The sequence below is a fragment of the Palaemon carinicauda genome, chromosome 23, assembly GCF_036898095.1.
Source record: "Palaemon carinicauda isolate YSFRI2023 chromosome 23, ASM3689809v2, whole genome shotgun sequence".
NCBI classification, from domain to species: Eukaryota; Metazoa; Arthropoda; class Malacostraca; order Decapoda; family Palaemonidae; genus Palaemon; species Palaemon carinicauda.
In genome coordinates, this window is record NC_090747.1 from 112,611,119 (window position 1) to 112,626,898 (window position 15,780).

A 15,780-nucleotide genomic window follows, 5' to 3' on the forward strand; every position below is an offset into this window, starting at 1 on the left:
TCGGTACATTAGTTTGTGTGTGATGTTGCTCATAAACAAACAAATCAATAATCAAATAAACTAACAAACAGACGAAAACAGACAGGGATGAACACATGCTTCGCAAAATCTTCGATTTTCGCGAAGATGATGAAACAGTCGACAGTAATATGTATTCGAGTAATTGCCGATTTTCTCAGGGAAATATCGATTGTGGTTAAATTTCTATAACTTGGGGTTTAATTAGTTTGTACGTATGTGTGTGTTTATGTGTATGTATAATTGTTAACAAAAAGTCTTGCTAACTGAAAAGAAATAAACATTTAATGGCAATAGTCTATATAAGCCCAGGAACAGAACTATGTGAAAACCAGACAGGGTCAGACGTCCACCCAATGATATTTGTATTTATCTCTTTCCTTAGACAATGTAATGTTGTATTTAGACATAAATCAGCATATAAATATCACATGTAAAGCCAGGTTACATGAACCGCGAGCAATGACTGATAAAAAGTCTCGGCTCTTCCAGACAACACTCGATTCTCGCTGATCGGACAAGAAAATGATTATCGAATACATTGTTGCGTCATCAAAACCCCTGGGTGAAAATATGCGGGTCAGGAAATCAATATCTTTTAACTAATTATATAGATAAAAAGCCCACGTCTCTAGGGAATATTAAAGCCAGCTCGAAAACAGATCTAATCAGTGGTTGTGGTGACACCAACCTGCCACCATGACCTCTTCAACTCTACTCGTTCTTGCCATCTTGGCGACAGCTTCAGCTGGTAAATATTATTAATTCACAAGTACTTAATAGTTGATTATCAAATGTATTATGTCTTCAAGATGTCAAGTATAGATAACGGTTCATATTAATGTATGCATAAAATGTATCAATATTTTTCCATTAAAGCAATATTTGTTAAGATTTGTTGCGAGAAACCCCTTTCTAGATAAAGAAAACGATTGGATGCTTAATTCTAACACGTCAGAGATGTCAATCGAGTTCAGAAAAAAAATGTATGGTTACTATGTACGATCATTATACTAATTTCATTACTTACATAACTTAATGAATCATTTAATGAACCTAAACTTCTACCTCTTAAGTAATCTTTGTAATGACTTCCATTATGGAGCTTTCAACTTGAAGTATTTTCCAGCTCCTAGGCTTATGTGTCAACTTGATATCTTTTCCAGCTCCTTGGCTTATGTGTCAACTTGATATCTTTTCCAGCCCCTTGGCTTATGTGTCAACTTGATATCTTTTCCAGCTCCTTGGCTTATGTGTCAACTTGATATCTTTTCCAGCTTCTTAGTTTATTGCCAACTTGATATCTTTTCCAGCTCCTTAGCTTATGTGTCAACTTGATATCTTTTCCACCTCCTAGGCTTATGTGTCAACTTGATATCTTTTCCAGTTCCTTGCCTTATGTGTCAACTTGATATCTTTTCCAGTTCCTTGCCTTATGTGTCAACTTGATATCTTTTCCAGCTCCTTGCCTTATGTGTCAACTTGATATCTTTTCCAGCTCCTTGGCTTATGTGTCAACTTGATATCTTTTCCAGCTCCTTGACTTATGTGTCAACTTGATATCTTTTCCAGCTCCTTGGCTTATGTGTCAACTTGATATCTTTTCCAGCTCCTTGGCTTATGTGTCAACTTGATATCTTTTCCAGCTCCTTGGCTTATGTGTCAACTTGATATCTTTTCCAGCTCCTAGGCTTATGTGTCAACTTGATATCTTTTCCAGCTCCTAGGCTTATGTGTCCACTTGATATCTTTTTCAGCTCCTAGGCTTATGTGTCAACTTGATATCTTTTCCAGTTCCTTGCCTTATGTGTCAACTTGATATCTTTTCCAGCTCCTTGACTTATGTGTCAACTTGATATCTTTTCCAGTTCCTTGCTTTATGTGTCAACTTGATATCTTTTCCAGTTCCTTGCCTTATGTGTCAACTTGATATCTTTTCCAGCTCCTTCGCTTATGTGTCAACTTGATATCTTTTCCAGTTCCTTGCCTTATGTGTCAACTTGATATCTTTTCCAGCTCCTTGGCTTATGTGTCAACTTGATATCTTTTCCAGCTCCTTGGCTTATGTGTCAACTTGATATTTTTTCCAGTTCCATGCCTTATGTGTCAATTTATCTTTTCCAGCTCCTTGGCTTATGTGTCAACTTGATATCTTTTCCAGCTCCTTGGCCATCTGCAACTAAGCTATGCTCAAGAGAATGCCCAGTAGCTGGATCGCCCAAACTCTTCTATACCCCTGGGAAGACTTACGTGTATTCATACAAGGGGAAGTCCCAGATCAAATTGAACGACGTGGAAGGAGGGAATGTAGACTTGGAAGGGACATCTAAGGTTGAGCTTTCCTGGCTCTCTCCCTGTGACATGGCCATCACAATGAAGGAGCCCTCTCTCATAAGCCGTGCAGGTAGGTACTTATAGGAACTGTCATAAAGATGAACATTCATTTCGGATTCAAAATTGGAAAAAAAAAACCAAATTGAATTTTGGGATCCGGTATCAGTGTAAGTTGCTTCCTTCTGTCAGGAAATAGTGCACCCGTATTCCTCGAGAGGTACCCCTTGGTCGTGTCTATCATCGATGGACGGGTGATGGAGTCCTGTGCCCATCCTGATGATGATGTTTGGTCTGTCAACATAAAAAAGGGAATTGCTTCTGTTTTCCAGAACACCCTGCCTTCCAACTCCTCTATCAACTCGGGTCTGAACTTTACAGAGGTAAATTGTCTGACAGATATTAGTAGGGATAATAACAGTAAAAAAAAAATAATAAATCAATCAGAGATAAGGATTTTCTGGACATGACAGTATCAATAGTATAAATCTAATTTTATTAATCATATACTTTTTTCTATTTCATCAGACTGATATAATTGGTAACTGTTCAACTATGTATGAAGTGAAAAATGAAGGAGAAAAGGTTGTTGTGATGAAAATGAAAAACCATCGGTTCTGCCAAGATCATTATATCAACCGAGCTGAGTCAACGAAAGCTTGGTTAAAAGCTCCTTTGCCTATGGAAGAATCCTTTTCAGAATGCAAACAAGAAATTACAAAAGGTGTTTACACCAGCATCACTTGTAAAGACAAGAACATCATCCGACCAGCCTATGGTTCTTATAAGTACATAGAAGCTGTCCAAGAATCAATTTTACAATTCGAGTCAGAAACCGACAACGTTCCACCAGCAGTTTCTCAGCTCCCTAGTCGCTTTATCAGAAAGACTCTTCGTTATGACCAGCAAACACTAAAGAAAAATCCATCAATGGTAGCCAAGGTAGACGAACTGCTAAAAGAAGTATGTGAAAAGGTAAAGCATGGAGTCCAAGAAGATGCTGCTTCTTATTTTGCCAAAGCCTTACATTATTTGCGCACCGTACCTGAAGAAGCAATACCACAAACTCTGGAGAAGATCCGGGGAGGCCAGATCTGCGAACAACGTCAAAAGCTTGAAAGTATGTTCTTAGATGGATTAGCTTTTGTTTACGAATCTGGAGCAGTTAAGGTTATGGTTCAAGAGTTGGTTTCTGGAAAGGCTACTGGAGGACGAGCTGCTCTTTATGCTGCTTCAATGTACTTCATGCCCCGACCATGTATTCACTCTATTGAAGCTTTGAAACCTCTATTTGAACAGTACCAACGTTTCCCAAGGACCACTTTAGCTGGTGCATCCATGGTGCATACTTATTGCAGGCAAAATCCCAAATGCCAAGAAATAGCTCCCGTTCGCCAGTTGGCTGAAACTCTAAGCACCAAAGTAGGACAAGTTTGCACACCTTCACCTAACGAAGAAGTTAGAAAGCAAGCTCTCGTTTTACTTAAGTCTCTTGGAAATATGGGCGTAATGAATTCTGAAATGGCTCGACCAATTGTGCAGTGCATAGAAAATTCAGAGGCTGACCAAGGTATTCGCATCGCTGCCACACAAGCCTTCAGAAACGTTCGCTGTACCCAAGAAGTAAGTCTCAATTTAACAACAAATAGGAAACTATAATTGGGTATACTGTATGATTCATTTAATGTTTGAATCAAATTAGGCAGAATTTGGTATTGGTTTTAAAATATCGTATAATTATTCCAAAGTAATTTAGCATTTCTTTCTTTGGAGCACATTGCATTAACTGATGGAAATATGTGTTAGTTTATGTAGCAGTTGTGATCGTCAAAATAGTTTTCACCAATGTTGACTAACGTGCCTTATAATATCAAAGAATTCTGTAAATATAAGACAAATCATGATGATGTTGCTAAGTTTTAACATTCAAAGTCATTCTTAATGGGCTTAGGGTATAGGTAAAGTGCATAATTTCTATGTATTCTTCTCTCTCATAATTGTTTTTTACAGCTACATCCGGCAATCAAACAGCAGATTAATGTTGCACTTGATCCAAGAAAGAAAACTGAAGTTCGTATTGGATCATATCTAGCAGCAGTCAAATGTGCCAAATATGAAGATATGAAGAAGATTGCTGAAAAAATTGCCATAGAAGAAAATACTCAAGGTAAGGCTACAGCCCCTATTTCTTAATTAAAACATTTTAATGGAATTGCCTGCAACTTCCTAAAATATATTTTTTTTAAATGAAAAAACTGCTAAAAAAAGGAAATTTATCATTTACCTTTGCAGTGAGGAGTTTCATCTTAAGTCATCTGCAGAATGTCCGTGAATCAGCTAATTCTTTTAAGGGAAATCTCAAAAATATGCTTGAGACCATGGTGCTGCCATCTAACTTCACCAAGGACTGGCGAAAGATCTCTCGCAATGTTGATCTATCATACTATGCCCCAACCTTTGGTGTAGGTGCTGGTATGGAGTCTAATCTCATCTACGCTCCAGGATCTTTTATTCCCCGCTCGGTTAACCTTAATCTTACGGGAGCCCTTGGAGCTACACCTTTCAATATTGGAGAGATTGGAGCACGATTTGAAGGAATTGAATCAATCATAGAAGAAATGTTTGGCCCAGAGAGTTACCTGCGGAAAACCTCATCCAGACAAATTCTCCGTGATCTCTCATCAAATATTGAAGAAACATTCAACAAGATAAACGAACGGTTACAAGGCTCTTTCAGGCAAAGGAGGTCTATTGATTTGTCACAGATCTCTCATCTCTTTGATAAATTATCTGGAAACAGACACATGCAGAAAGCAGACTTCTATGCTCGCATTAATAATCAGGAAATGGCCTTTGGATCTTTAATGGGAAATATGAAAAATATCAAAATGGATGAAGTTATCAATAACCTATTTGATAGTTTTGATGATATGATTAACAGAGCAGCAGAAAAAAACATGGATACAGTTAGAACAGCTCAGCTTTACCTGGACTATCATTTGCCTACAATACATGGATTACCCCTCATTATGAAACTAGAGGGAACAACCATGGTTGGTCTCAAGATGGAAACTCATGTTAAGGGCCTAACATCGGGGACTCCTGGTACTATAAAATTCTACCCAAGTTTATCGACTCAAATAGATGCTTTTATAGGCTATGAGACTCATGTTGTACTTGCTGGCATTAAAATGAGCAATCGCATTTCAACAAATGTTGGAACCAGCATTAATGCTAAATACACACCTGGTGAAGGCTTTGAGGTAGAATTAGAGATACCAGAGAAAATGGAGTTGTTGAATTTGAAGAGTGAAACCTACCTTATGAGTAGATTAAGGGGTCAGGAGGAGAGGAAATTCACTCCTTCATCGGTAAAAAGCACACGATTCCAGTCTCGGTCTTGTGTAATGAAAATGGAACCAATGCTAGGACTTAAACTTTGTTACGATGTTAACATACCAAATATTTTCCGCAGTGAAGGTCTTCCTCTTGGTCCACCTGCTAACATCCAAGTGTTCTTAGAAAAGGCCGACTCGGGTATGAGAGGAATCCGTGTAAAGGGTAGAGAAGAAAATACTGGAGGACATAGAGTAATGAAGATTGAGCTCGAAACTCCAGGATCTTCCTCACCAAGGAAATGCAATGCTCTTATTTCCTCTACTTATGAAGGAGAGGCAAAGAAAATCTCTGCAACGTTTGAATCAGAGCGTTTAGGAGGTATCAAGATCCAGATGACCAGAAAGTGGACTCAATCAGAAAAACAACTAGAGATGATTGCTTATTTCAGTGAAAGCAGACAGTACAATCCTAGTACAAAGGGTATTGAAGCTAAGTTCTTGATGATTGGAGAAGGAGAAGAAGCCAAATTGGATATGGCACTGCAGACATTAGCTGCAGTTAGGGAACGTGTCCAACTCAACTTTGAAGGTATTCATTACATATGATAATTGCTAATGGCATAACATTTAAAAAATTATATAAAATTTATATATTTATATTGAAATAACTTTGTTTGGTGTAATGTGGACATTTTTAAAGCTATATATATATATATATATATATATATATATATATATATATATATATATATATATATCTCTTTGTAACTTTCTTAACAGCTAGCGGAGACCTGCGTTATATTGAGGGATCCATGATTCCTTATCCAAGAAGGCTGCGCAAGTTTGAAACAAACCTTGCATTCCGACAATGGAACTTGGTCTCTTTTGTAAGGAAGGAAAGTGAATCACAGTACAAGTCAGCTCTCAAGTTTGGTCAGAAAGGAAATGAAAAGGTTGAAATGACTGCCACGCATGTCATGGAAGGAAGCTCATTCATGGATATGGCACTGAAAACTGATTTTGAAGGTTTGTGCAATATCAAGGTTCTTGATTCTTCTTTTGAGATGGACCATCAAACATAAACTTGTTTTCTTTCTGTTTCATACGGGGACAAATTTTCTTAAACTAATATTTTAAATAAATACTTAGAATATCTATGGAAAGAAGACAATTCGGTAACCCTATCAGCTCCTTTCATTCCGGGCAAGAAGAACATGCTAGCGGACAATCTGAGCAGGAGGACTCAGATAGTTGGCTCCGATTCATTCTAATATCAAGAGTTTTGATAATCCTTTTTTATAATGGGAAAGGTGTTCTTGTCTCTAATTTAATATCCATATTATTTTTTTCTTTTTTAGCTAAAATGGGAAGCGCCAGATATAAGAAAAACTTTGTTTTATACAATCAAGAAAGTAAAAAAGGAGTTGTATTACAAGTGGTTTCCCAAGGAGAAAGTGCAAAGGTTATCGAAGTCGAGATGATGATGATGCGATCTGGAGAAACACATCATTTGAAGTTATTAGTGAGTATTTTTTTTCTTTTTCTTTTACCTGATCATAGCAAAAAATCCCTTTCATAAAAGACCAATAAGTTGAACGCTTGTCCATGAAACTAATTGTTTAAAATTTTTCTAGCTTGATATCCCAGCACACATGAAGAAAATGATGCTTGAAGCTTCTGCAGCAGGTCAAGGAAGTTCTCAGTATCAAGTTAAAGCAGTTGCTAAACATGGAGAAAGTCCTATTCTCCAAGTAGAAGGACCACTCACAACTATGATCTCTTCTAAAAACACTCAGTTAAAGACTGAAATGAGGGTTGTTTTACTTCGTTTCCAACCCTATACAGTCTCGACTTCCTTTATATTAATGCATGGAAAGCAGGCCTTCACATTTGAGCTAAAGAACAGAGAAGAACGTCTTATTGCTACAGAATGGAACATGGCAACTCGAGATGGAAAGGAAACAAGTATGCAATTTAAGATGATTATTCCATCCATCGTGGAAAACACCGTGAATGTCATGGTCAGCGAGAAAATTCTTCACCTCAGTTTAAATAGACTCATCGCGCCAAAGAGCTCTTCCCCACTGAGAAGGAAAGGCTTCTTGGATATTGATTTTGAAAGCAAGAAAGCAAATGTCGTATATGCCTGGGATGCTGATCGTAACCCAAATAAGAAAATCAAGGCTGAAGTCAGAATGGTTAATCCATTAGCAACTCTACAAGACTGTGTTATCCAGTAAGTTCTTGATGTTACACTTTTACAGTGATGTTTTCAGTATCAATAACTTTCATGCACAATCCTATATAAATGTCCAGTTTATATTAGGTAGGTAATAGATTCTGGAACTTTCTACTTTTACAGAGGTAACTGGATTTACTTAGAGAAACAGCATCAGTTCAAAGCTGAACTGAAGCTCAGCGATCCTCGCACTTGGTTTATAGGAAGGAACAGCTTGATGCTAGAAGTTACTACTCCCAGCCAACAAATGTACAAAATGAATGCTATGGTAATGGTAGAGAAAGAGTCCTCAGGACCAAAAGTAGAGACAGAAGGAACACTCAGGACACCCGCAAACAAAGAGTATAAGTGGAATTCCCAAACTTCTCTTGAATGGCGTGAAGGACTTCGCAATTGGAAAATGATGACCAAAGTGGATCTCAATGCTCCTGAAGGTCAACAGTCAAGAATGAACTTGGAAGCAATGCATCATTGGACTCCAAGCCAAAGGGAAGCTGATCTAAAGGTAAACTATTATGTATAATTAAGATAGAGTGAGACAATTTTTCAGCTACTCTTCATTGCAGAGCAATAGTGGCCAAACCTAAATTTGCAAATGCAAGTTGGTATTATAGGAATTGTTAGCAAGCAAAACATGTTATTTTCTGATAAGAGATTTCATATATGAAGAATTCTTTTATTTATTGATAAGATTCAATAAATAAAGTAAGACCATATCATGTACACAAGTTATTTTAAATAGTTTTTCTTGTTAACTAAATATTCTCACATAATTTATCATCTAAAACAATAAAAAAATCTGCAAGTAGTTTTGCGATAATAAATTCTTGGTATATAATATTAATAATTTACAGATTGACATTTCCTGCCCATCACTCCAACAACCAATAAGGACCCAACTTCAGATGAATAATCAACAAGGTGAATACAGTACTAAGTGGGTCATTGAAATGGGCTCTCCTGCAAATGGTGCTATGTATAAGCTAAAACTTTCTCCTGAGGGTGGAGTTCAAGGCTTTGAAGTAGAACTTAACCTCAAACAGGTATCTGAACTTATGAAGGCATTGGAGCATCTCCTATCCTCTACTTCATCATCCATGACTTCTATGGCCACACATTCTTCGGCCCTTTATCGAGCACACTTCAAGAACCATGAACGCCATTCTCTTTCATTGTTACTCATGTCACCTTCTCGCACAATGGAGGGAGAATGTAAATGCAATCACTGCATTGGTATGCCTGGTGCAGAATGCCACTGCAAGGTTATTCCTCACATGGGTGTCAGTGAATCAAAGTATGAAATTGCTGTAAGTCATTCTCACTCTGACTGGAATGGTGAATACAGATATAGCGGTCGCATCAGTCATCCAAATCTAGAAAGGGACCGTCGAATGGATATTCAACTTAGAAGAGATGAAGAAAAGCTCACAGGAACTGTAGAACTAGACATTTTCCAGAAGCCAGAAGATAAGATTATTGGAAAATTGGAATCCAGCATCTTTGCTAAAAACACAGTTGTTGTTGAAGCACAACTTTCAGGAAAGGTGGGTTATATAAAATATCTTATTTTCTAAATCTTAAAATTAAATAAAGAAATACACTTTTAATAAAACTAATTCCTTATTCAAATTCACAACATATCTATTTTTCAGGTGCTCAAGGTTCAGCCCAAAGTAATCGTAAGTGCTGCAGGTGGTCCTGGTAATTATGGATTTGATATTAAATTCCACAAGACTCTCTCTTCTCCTACTTCTTTCTTGATGTCAGGAAGAGTGGATATGAGGACTGGCAGAATTGCTGCTATTTCTTTCATGGTGAAGAATGAAAATCAAAAGGCTGTAGACATTGCTCTAGCACTGCATCCTCATCAGAGTTCTTCTTGCTATGGAGTAAGAGCTGAAGGCAAGGCTATGACCTCTCTTATTGGAACTTATGATATTTATTCTGAACTTTGCAAGCCAGCATTTATAGAAATGACCACAAGGAAGCATGGAAGTGACAAAATGCATGTAACCAAGATTGGTATGAAAGGATTGAAGGATGTCGAGGTCTGCATCTCAGAAGCCAACCCAGAAACCATGGAGAAAAGGCCAATCGGCATGGCTCATTTGATGCTTACTTCTCCCTCAATGATGAAGCTGGAAACTAAGTATGAAGGTGAAAAGCTGCATCAAATCAAGGTATGATCAAGTATATTTTCTTTATTTCAAGCTTTCCCATTTCTTAGCTGAATATGAAGAAATGCATCAAGTGCACCTTGTAGTGATGCTTTTCATTTTTCAGAGTAAACTTTATGATGTCTGGAGGAACCACATTTCATCTGCAGGCAACTGGATGGATTCTATGAGCATGGAAGTTTTAAAAGAGGGTTCTGGATCACCCTCTGCCCAAATGTCAGTATTATGGCAGGAAATCAAGAATGAAGCCTCGAGAATCTATTCTGACTTAGAGAACGATTTAGTCATTCCTAGTTTAGATAATATCAGAAAATGGACTCATAGTGACCTTGTCTCCAACATTGCTGAGGGATACTCAAAACTTTGGTCTCAGTACGCTCACTTCCAACAGACTTTATCTTCATCTGTATCCAACATGATAAGGACTCTTAAAGAACAATTTTCTGGATTAACTAGAGTAGTTAATGAAGGTTAGTATATTTCTTTGAAGGTATACTTATCATCTTTACATATAAATGAAATATCAAAAATTTCTTCTAGCATATTTTAAATAAAAAGCGATATGATGTACATTTTTACCAAAGGCATTAACTTGCATGTATTATCATCTTTTATGGTTGTAATATGAAGAAAAGTTTATTTCTTTATTTGCTCCAGATAAGAAGGTTTGCATTAGGTGGGTATGTTAAAAGTGAAATTTATAATGTTTACAATTTAAATAGAATAATACAAGGTAAATCAATGAATTTAATAAAAATATATGAAATTAAACTGCTTATTTATAAAAACTTGTAAATAAACTGTGAATAAGCCGTGTTTAAACATCTATATTTTTCCACAGTTGTGGTGGGAACTGCTCGCGGTATGAAGACTGGTGAAATGCCTCAGGAAATTCAACGCTGGTGGTCAGAGTTCCAGGAGAGTTCTGTCTATAGGAATGTAGAATCCGAATTTGAATCCCTTTGGAGGAACCACCAAGAGGAATACCAGGGATTGAAACAGATTCTGAACAAAATCAAGTCTACTCTTAGAAGGAACGTCGACATGCAGCGACGTAACATCATGCTCTATAAGAAACCCACACATATGGTTAACTGGATTGTCAACCATATGAACTTTGTAAGACCATTTGCATATTTCAAAGAAATTTGTGCAATAGTTTAATAGATACACCAATATTCTACTTACAAATAGGAAAATTCTGCTATCATATTTTTTCCTTTTCCTTTCTAGGATCAAATGATGTTCAAGAGCATTAATAAGTGGTTTAAGAATGTTGTACAACAAGCACTCTACCTACCTGTTCAGATGGAAGGTCGTCACTTCCAGTTACAACTACCTATACGCCGACCAGTCCACTCACTTCCTCAAGCTTTGTCTTATGTTTCACTGAATCCAGTTCCAGTCGTTGACCGTGTATTGTGGTGGTTTGAAGCCATTATGCCAACTCCAGTTGATAACATTGTGTGGACTTACTACAAATTCCTCCCTCGTCATGCTCGTTATCTTTTACCACCTTTCAATCGTACAGCCATGGTTGTTGATGGAACCGAGATCCTTACATTTGATGGAGCAGTTCTACGAGTACACCATTCTGGATGCAAAGTCTTGCTTGCACAGTACAAGACTCACTCCGTGATGATGGAAAATCAAAAGTCTGCTCTTTCCCCACACTTCATTATGAAGGCAGCTGGAGCTACAATGGAGGTCAAACCTGACTTTACTGTTACTGTAAATGGACGTCCAGTCAGTAACCCTAGAGAGGTTCAAGGTGAAGTTGAGATAGTCAAAGATCAGGAAAAGATCAAAGTGAGGACACCATTCATAACACTTCGTGTTTACAGAATGAGCCACGCAGCATCAGTTGAAGTGTCTGGCTGGACATTTGGCAAAGTGGCTGGTCTTTTAGGCACCTATGACGGGGAGATGGGAAATGACTGGATGACTCCTCAAGGTTCAAGGGCACCTAATATGCAAGAACTTGTCAAGTCCTGGCAAGAAAATCAGCAGTGCCAGACCCCTCAAGTTGCTCCTGTAATTCCCATGCAGGTTCCAGTGATACATGCGCTTCACTGCCAAGCCCTCTTCGGAATTCGATCACGATGCAACCCAGTCGTACGCCCAGAGCCATTCATGAAGATGTGCTTTGCAAGCAGAAATGCATGTCATGTTGCAAAGGCTTACCGTGCCATCTGCGAGACTAAAGGAATTAAAGAGGTCTTCCCTCTTGGATGCTAATTCTCTCGCTTTTCCTCAGAACACACCTCAAATTTGATGCGCTAGTCTATATGACTGGATTCTTAGCTTTTAAGGAACACATGAAAAATACTGTACACAAATAATCAAGTGTATCTAAAAAAGATAATAAATATCCGCCTTATAACAAAAATAATCGTCTTTTCTATCCTAATATTAGAATGAATTCTTACTCGTTCATATATTGAGAATGTGACCATATTTTCTAAAAAAAAAAGAAAAAAAAAAGAAAAAATTCTAGTCTTCTAAACTTCAAAGTTAATCAACCTAGTCTTTTAGACCAACAAATGCTGCTTACTCTTTCAACATATTCTTACTTAGTAGCTTTCTGCCAACTATGGAGGTTGTGTGTGCTACTAACTACATTCACATTTATCATTGTTTATCTTTATTATATATAATTATATAGTTTTACTATGCCTTACAACTTTTATCCCTCTCACCCTCATATAACTATTAAAACCTTTCCAGTACACTACTTGTTTTCTCATCGTCCGAATATAAGGTTTGTGCCTTTGACTAATAATGCAGAGCCCGATTTAGTTATTAGGGGGCCCGGGGCACTTATATTTAGGGAGGCCTTCCTCGCTATAAAGAAATTGAATCATATATTGTATAAGGAAGAATGTTTTTATTTCTTTTTTTTTACGAGGAAACGGCTAATGTACCGTAAGGTTTTGTATAAAGTTTTTATTTCATTTCTTTCAATTTTATAGACTAGAAATAACTTTGGCCACATTATTCAGTTTATATTATATGACAAATTACTATAAGGATTTGCGATCAAGAAAAGATATGGATTATTATGGAAGAAATGTTTCTTCAATTTGTTAAAATTACTGTTATTTTTTACAGTGACTATGAAAATTCCCTCCTTCTACACCTTACCTAAGTAAATTCTTTGATTAAATCATCAAAATGTATTTTTTTATAACAATACTTTCCATATCAAGCAAACATGAAGTACTTAACCTTTCATCAGTAATTGAGACCTTAAGATGAATTTCCATTAGCACCAATTTGCTAAATAACCTTTCTCCTGATAAATTAGTAACAATCATGCTAAGATATATTCTAAAGGTATCAGGAAGCCCTTCATCATGTGACAAAATTGCCTTTTGGGATGGAGTGACACATGGTATGAGCTTGACAAAAGCTGCCAACACACTATTGTCACTGAAGCCTCTAGGAAAAGCACTGACAAATTTCTCAACCTCGGTTTTTATCTCAGCATCAGATAAAGTACTTAAACTGCCCACTACATTGAATCTTTCATACACTGATTGGTATACTACCCTCTGAGGTTGTGAGGCAACAAACCATTTATATAAAATGACATTTATAAGTTTCAAAGCTAAATTTTTCTCTGGGGGAAAAATCTACTTCCTCCAAGGCTGAAGTAGTGTTTGTATCATAACTCCTATTTCTCTTTTTTATTGGCCTTTCTTTAGTTGATTTGTATTGTTTTGCTACATAAAATCGTGGCCTCTAGCTTCAGCTCTTCATACCTTTCTCTAAGTGATATTAGAAACTTTTCTAGAGAATCAATGAGATCAACCGCTTTTTTTCAGGTCAACACAAAGGCCTTTAAAAGCTTAACTCATTTTGTTGAACCGTAAATGTATTGTATTCCAGATCTTGGCCATCAAAGCTGTCTCAAGACTGTAGTGCACTGGTTAAGAATAATTTTTACTTCTTGACGCATCGGGGGCCCTAAAATTCTTTGCATAAGTGAAAAGGTTGGGTAGAGGTGGTGCAGTGCAACAACACTGTAACAGTGCTCAATAATGGGTAGAGGTGGTGCAGTGCAACAACACTGTAACAGTGCTCAATAATAAGTCTCCAGAGTGCAGTGGCACTCTAGTAGAATGGGGTCTGTGTAATCGGACTTCAGGGGCGTTGCTGAGGCGTGAACAACCTCTCAGTGAAGGTGTGTTAATCAGAATTCGACAAGGAGGGTTTACCTTGCAACTGTTTTAGGCTGTGGGGATAACTGGCAGCCTGTGGGGCGGCATGGATGATAGCAGTAAGAGGTCTACGTGGAAATTTGTCAGATAAATGGGGCATTTTACCGCTTTTTTTTCAGGTCAACACCAAGGCCTTTAAAAGCTTAACTCATTTTGTTGAACCGTAAATGTATTGTATTCCAGAACTTGGCCATCAAAGCTGTCTCAAGACTGTAGTGCACTGGTTAAGAATAATTTTTACTTCTTGACGCATCGGGGGCCCTAAAATTCTTTGCATAAGTGAAAAAGTAGGGTAGAGGTGGTGCAGTGCAACAACACTGTAACAGTGCTCAATAATGGGTAGAGGTGGTGCAGTGCAACAACACTGTAACAGTGCTCAATAATAAGTCTCCAGAGTGCAGTGGCACTCTAGTAGAATGGGGTCTGTGTAATCGGACTTCAGGGGCGTTGCTGAGGCGTGAACAACCTCTCAGTGAAGGTGTGTTAATCAGAATTCGACAAGGAGGGTTTACCTTGCAACTGTTTTAGGCTGTGGGGATAACTGGCAGCCTGTGAGGCGGCATGGATGATAGCAGTAAGAGGTCTACGTGGAAATTTGTCAGATAAATGGGTCATTTTACCCCCGGTCCTTCCACACGTCAGGTGCAGATGGGCTGCATAGCTCTTGACAGCCTCGTCGAAAGAGGAGTAATGAACGAACCTTTGAGTTTGCAGCAGCGAATGCCTGGTGGTAGAGCCCTTACCTCTAATTCAGTTGGGTACTTGCTTTGATCCAGGTAAGCTGAATGAATTATGTGAAAAGAGCCACAGTATATGCAGCGTATGTAGTCTGGCTCAGATCTTCACCACTGTGATGTCATGAAGAGCCACTAGGGATAAATTGAGTCCCAGTCAGCTTACCGTAGTCTAACCGCGACTTGGTAGACAGTAAACGAAATATCGAATCAAGTGATTCGGCTGAAAACGGAATACCAGGGGTAACTTAACTACGTTATACACAAGCTAAATAAAAATAAAATGTAAAGAAGAAAGAGTGAAGAGAATTCTTGACAACCCCTCATTCTTAGCTTTCAAGTAACGCATGGGAAATATACAAAATTATATTGTTAGAACAATCATGGATATGATCATAATGAAAAACTTTCAATATTCAATTATGCATCTGCACTATATATACTGTCTTAATCTTTATCGAAAAAAATCATAAGATCATGTTTTGACAAAGTCTTACAACTGAATAGCTACAACGTTCAATAGTCTCCTTCTAATTCCAAATAATACTTATAAGTCATTCAGCAGCAAACAGAAAAGATAATGGACATCGTTCATGAGATATCGATATCCAAAAGAAGGATGCAGTTCAGAGGGCGCTAGCGTCGGTGGAATGGCGAAGGTATGATAGATAGGGTCTCTGTTATGCCCCTTCCCTTTGATGAAGGAGTGATCTAAATGGA

The 15,780-nt window shown here is 37.7% G+C and overlaps 1 protein-coding gene across 1 annotated transcript; it reads left to right on the forward strand.

Annotated features, from left to right (window-relative positions):
• The first annotated feature begins 671 nt into the window (after positions 1 to 671).
• LOC137617389 (vitellogenin-like) lies at positions 672 to 12,508 on the forward strand. Its single transcript, XM_068347408.1, has 15 exons — positions 672 to 769; positions 2,180 to 2,422; positions 2,542 to 2,732; positions 2,878 to 3,972; positions 4,360 to 4,516; positions 4,642 to 6,276; positions 6,468 to 6,713; positions 7,046 to 7,209; positions 7,322 to 7,923; positions 8,050 to 8,431; positions 8,781 to 9,470; positions 9,579 to 10,106; positions 10,210 to 10,573; positions 10,945 to 11,222; positions 11,337 to 12,508. The coding sequence occupies exons 1-15, from the start codon at positions 718 to 720 to the stop codon at positions 12,339 to 12,341; spliced, it is 7,632 nt and encodes a 2,543-aa protein (XP_068203509.1). The 5' UTR covers positions 672 to 717; the 3' UTR covers positions 12,342 to 12,508.
• Positions 12,509 to 15,780: the final 3,272 nt, after the last annotated feature.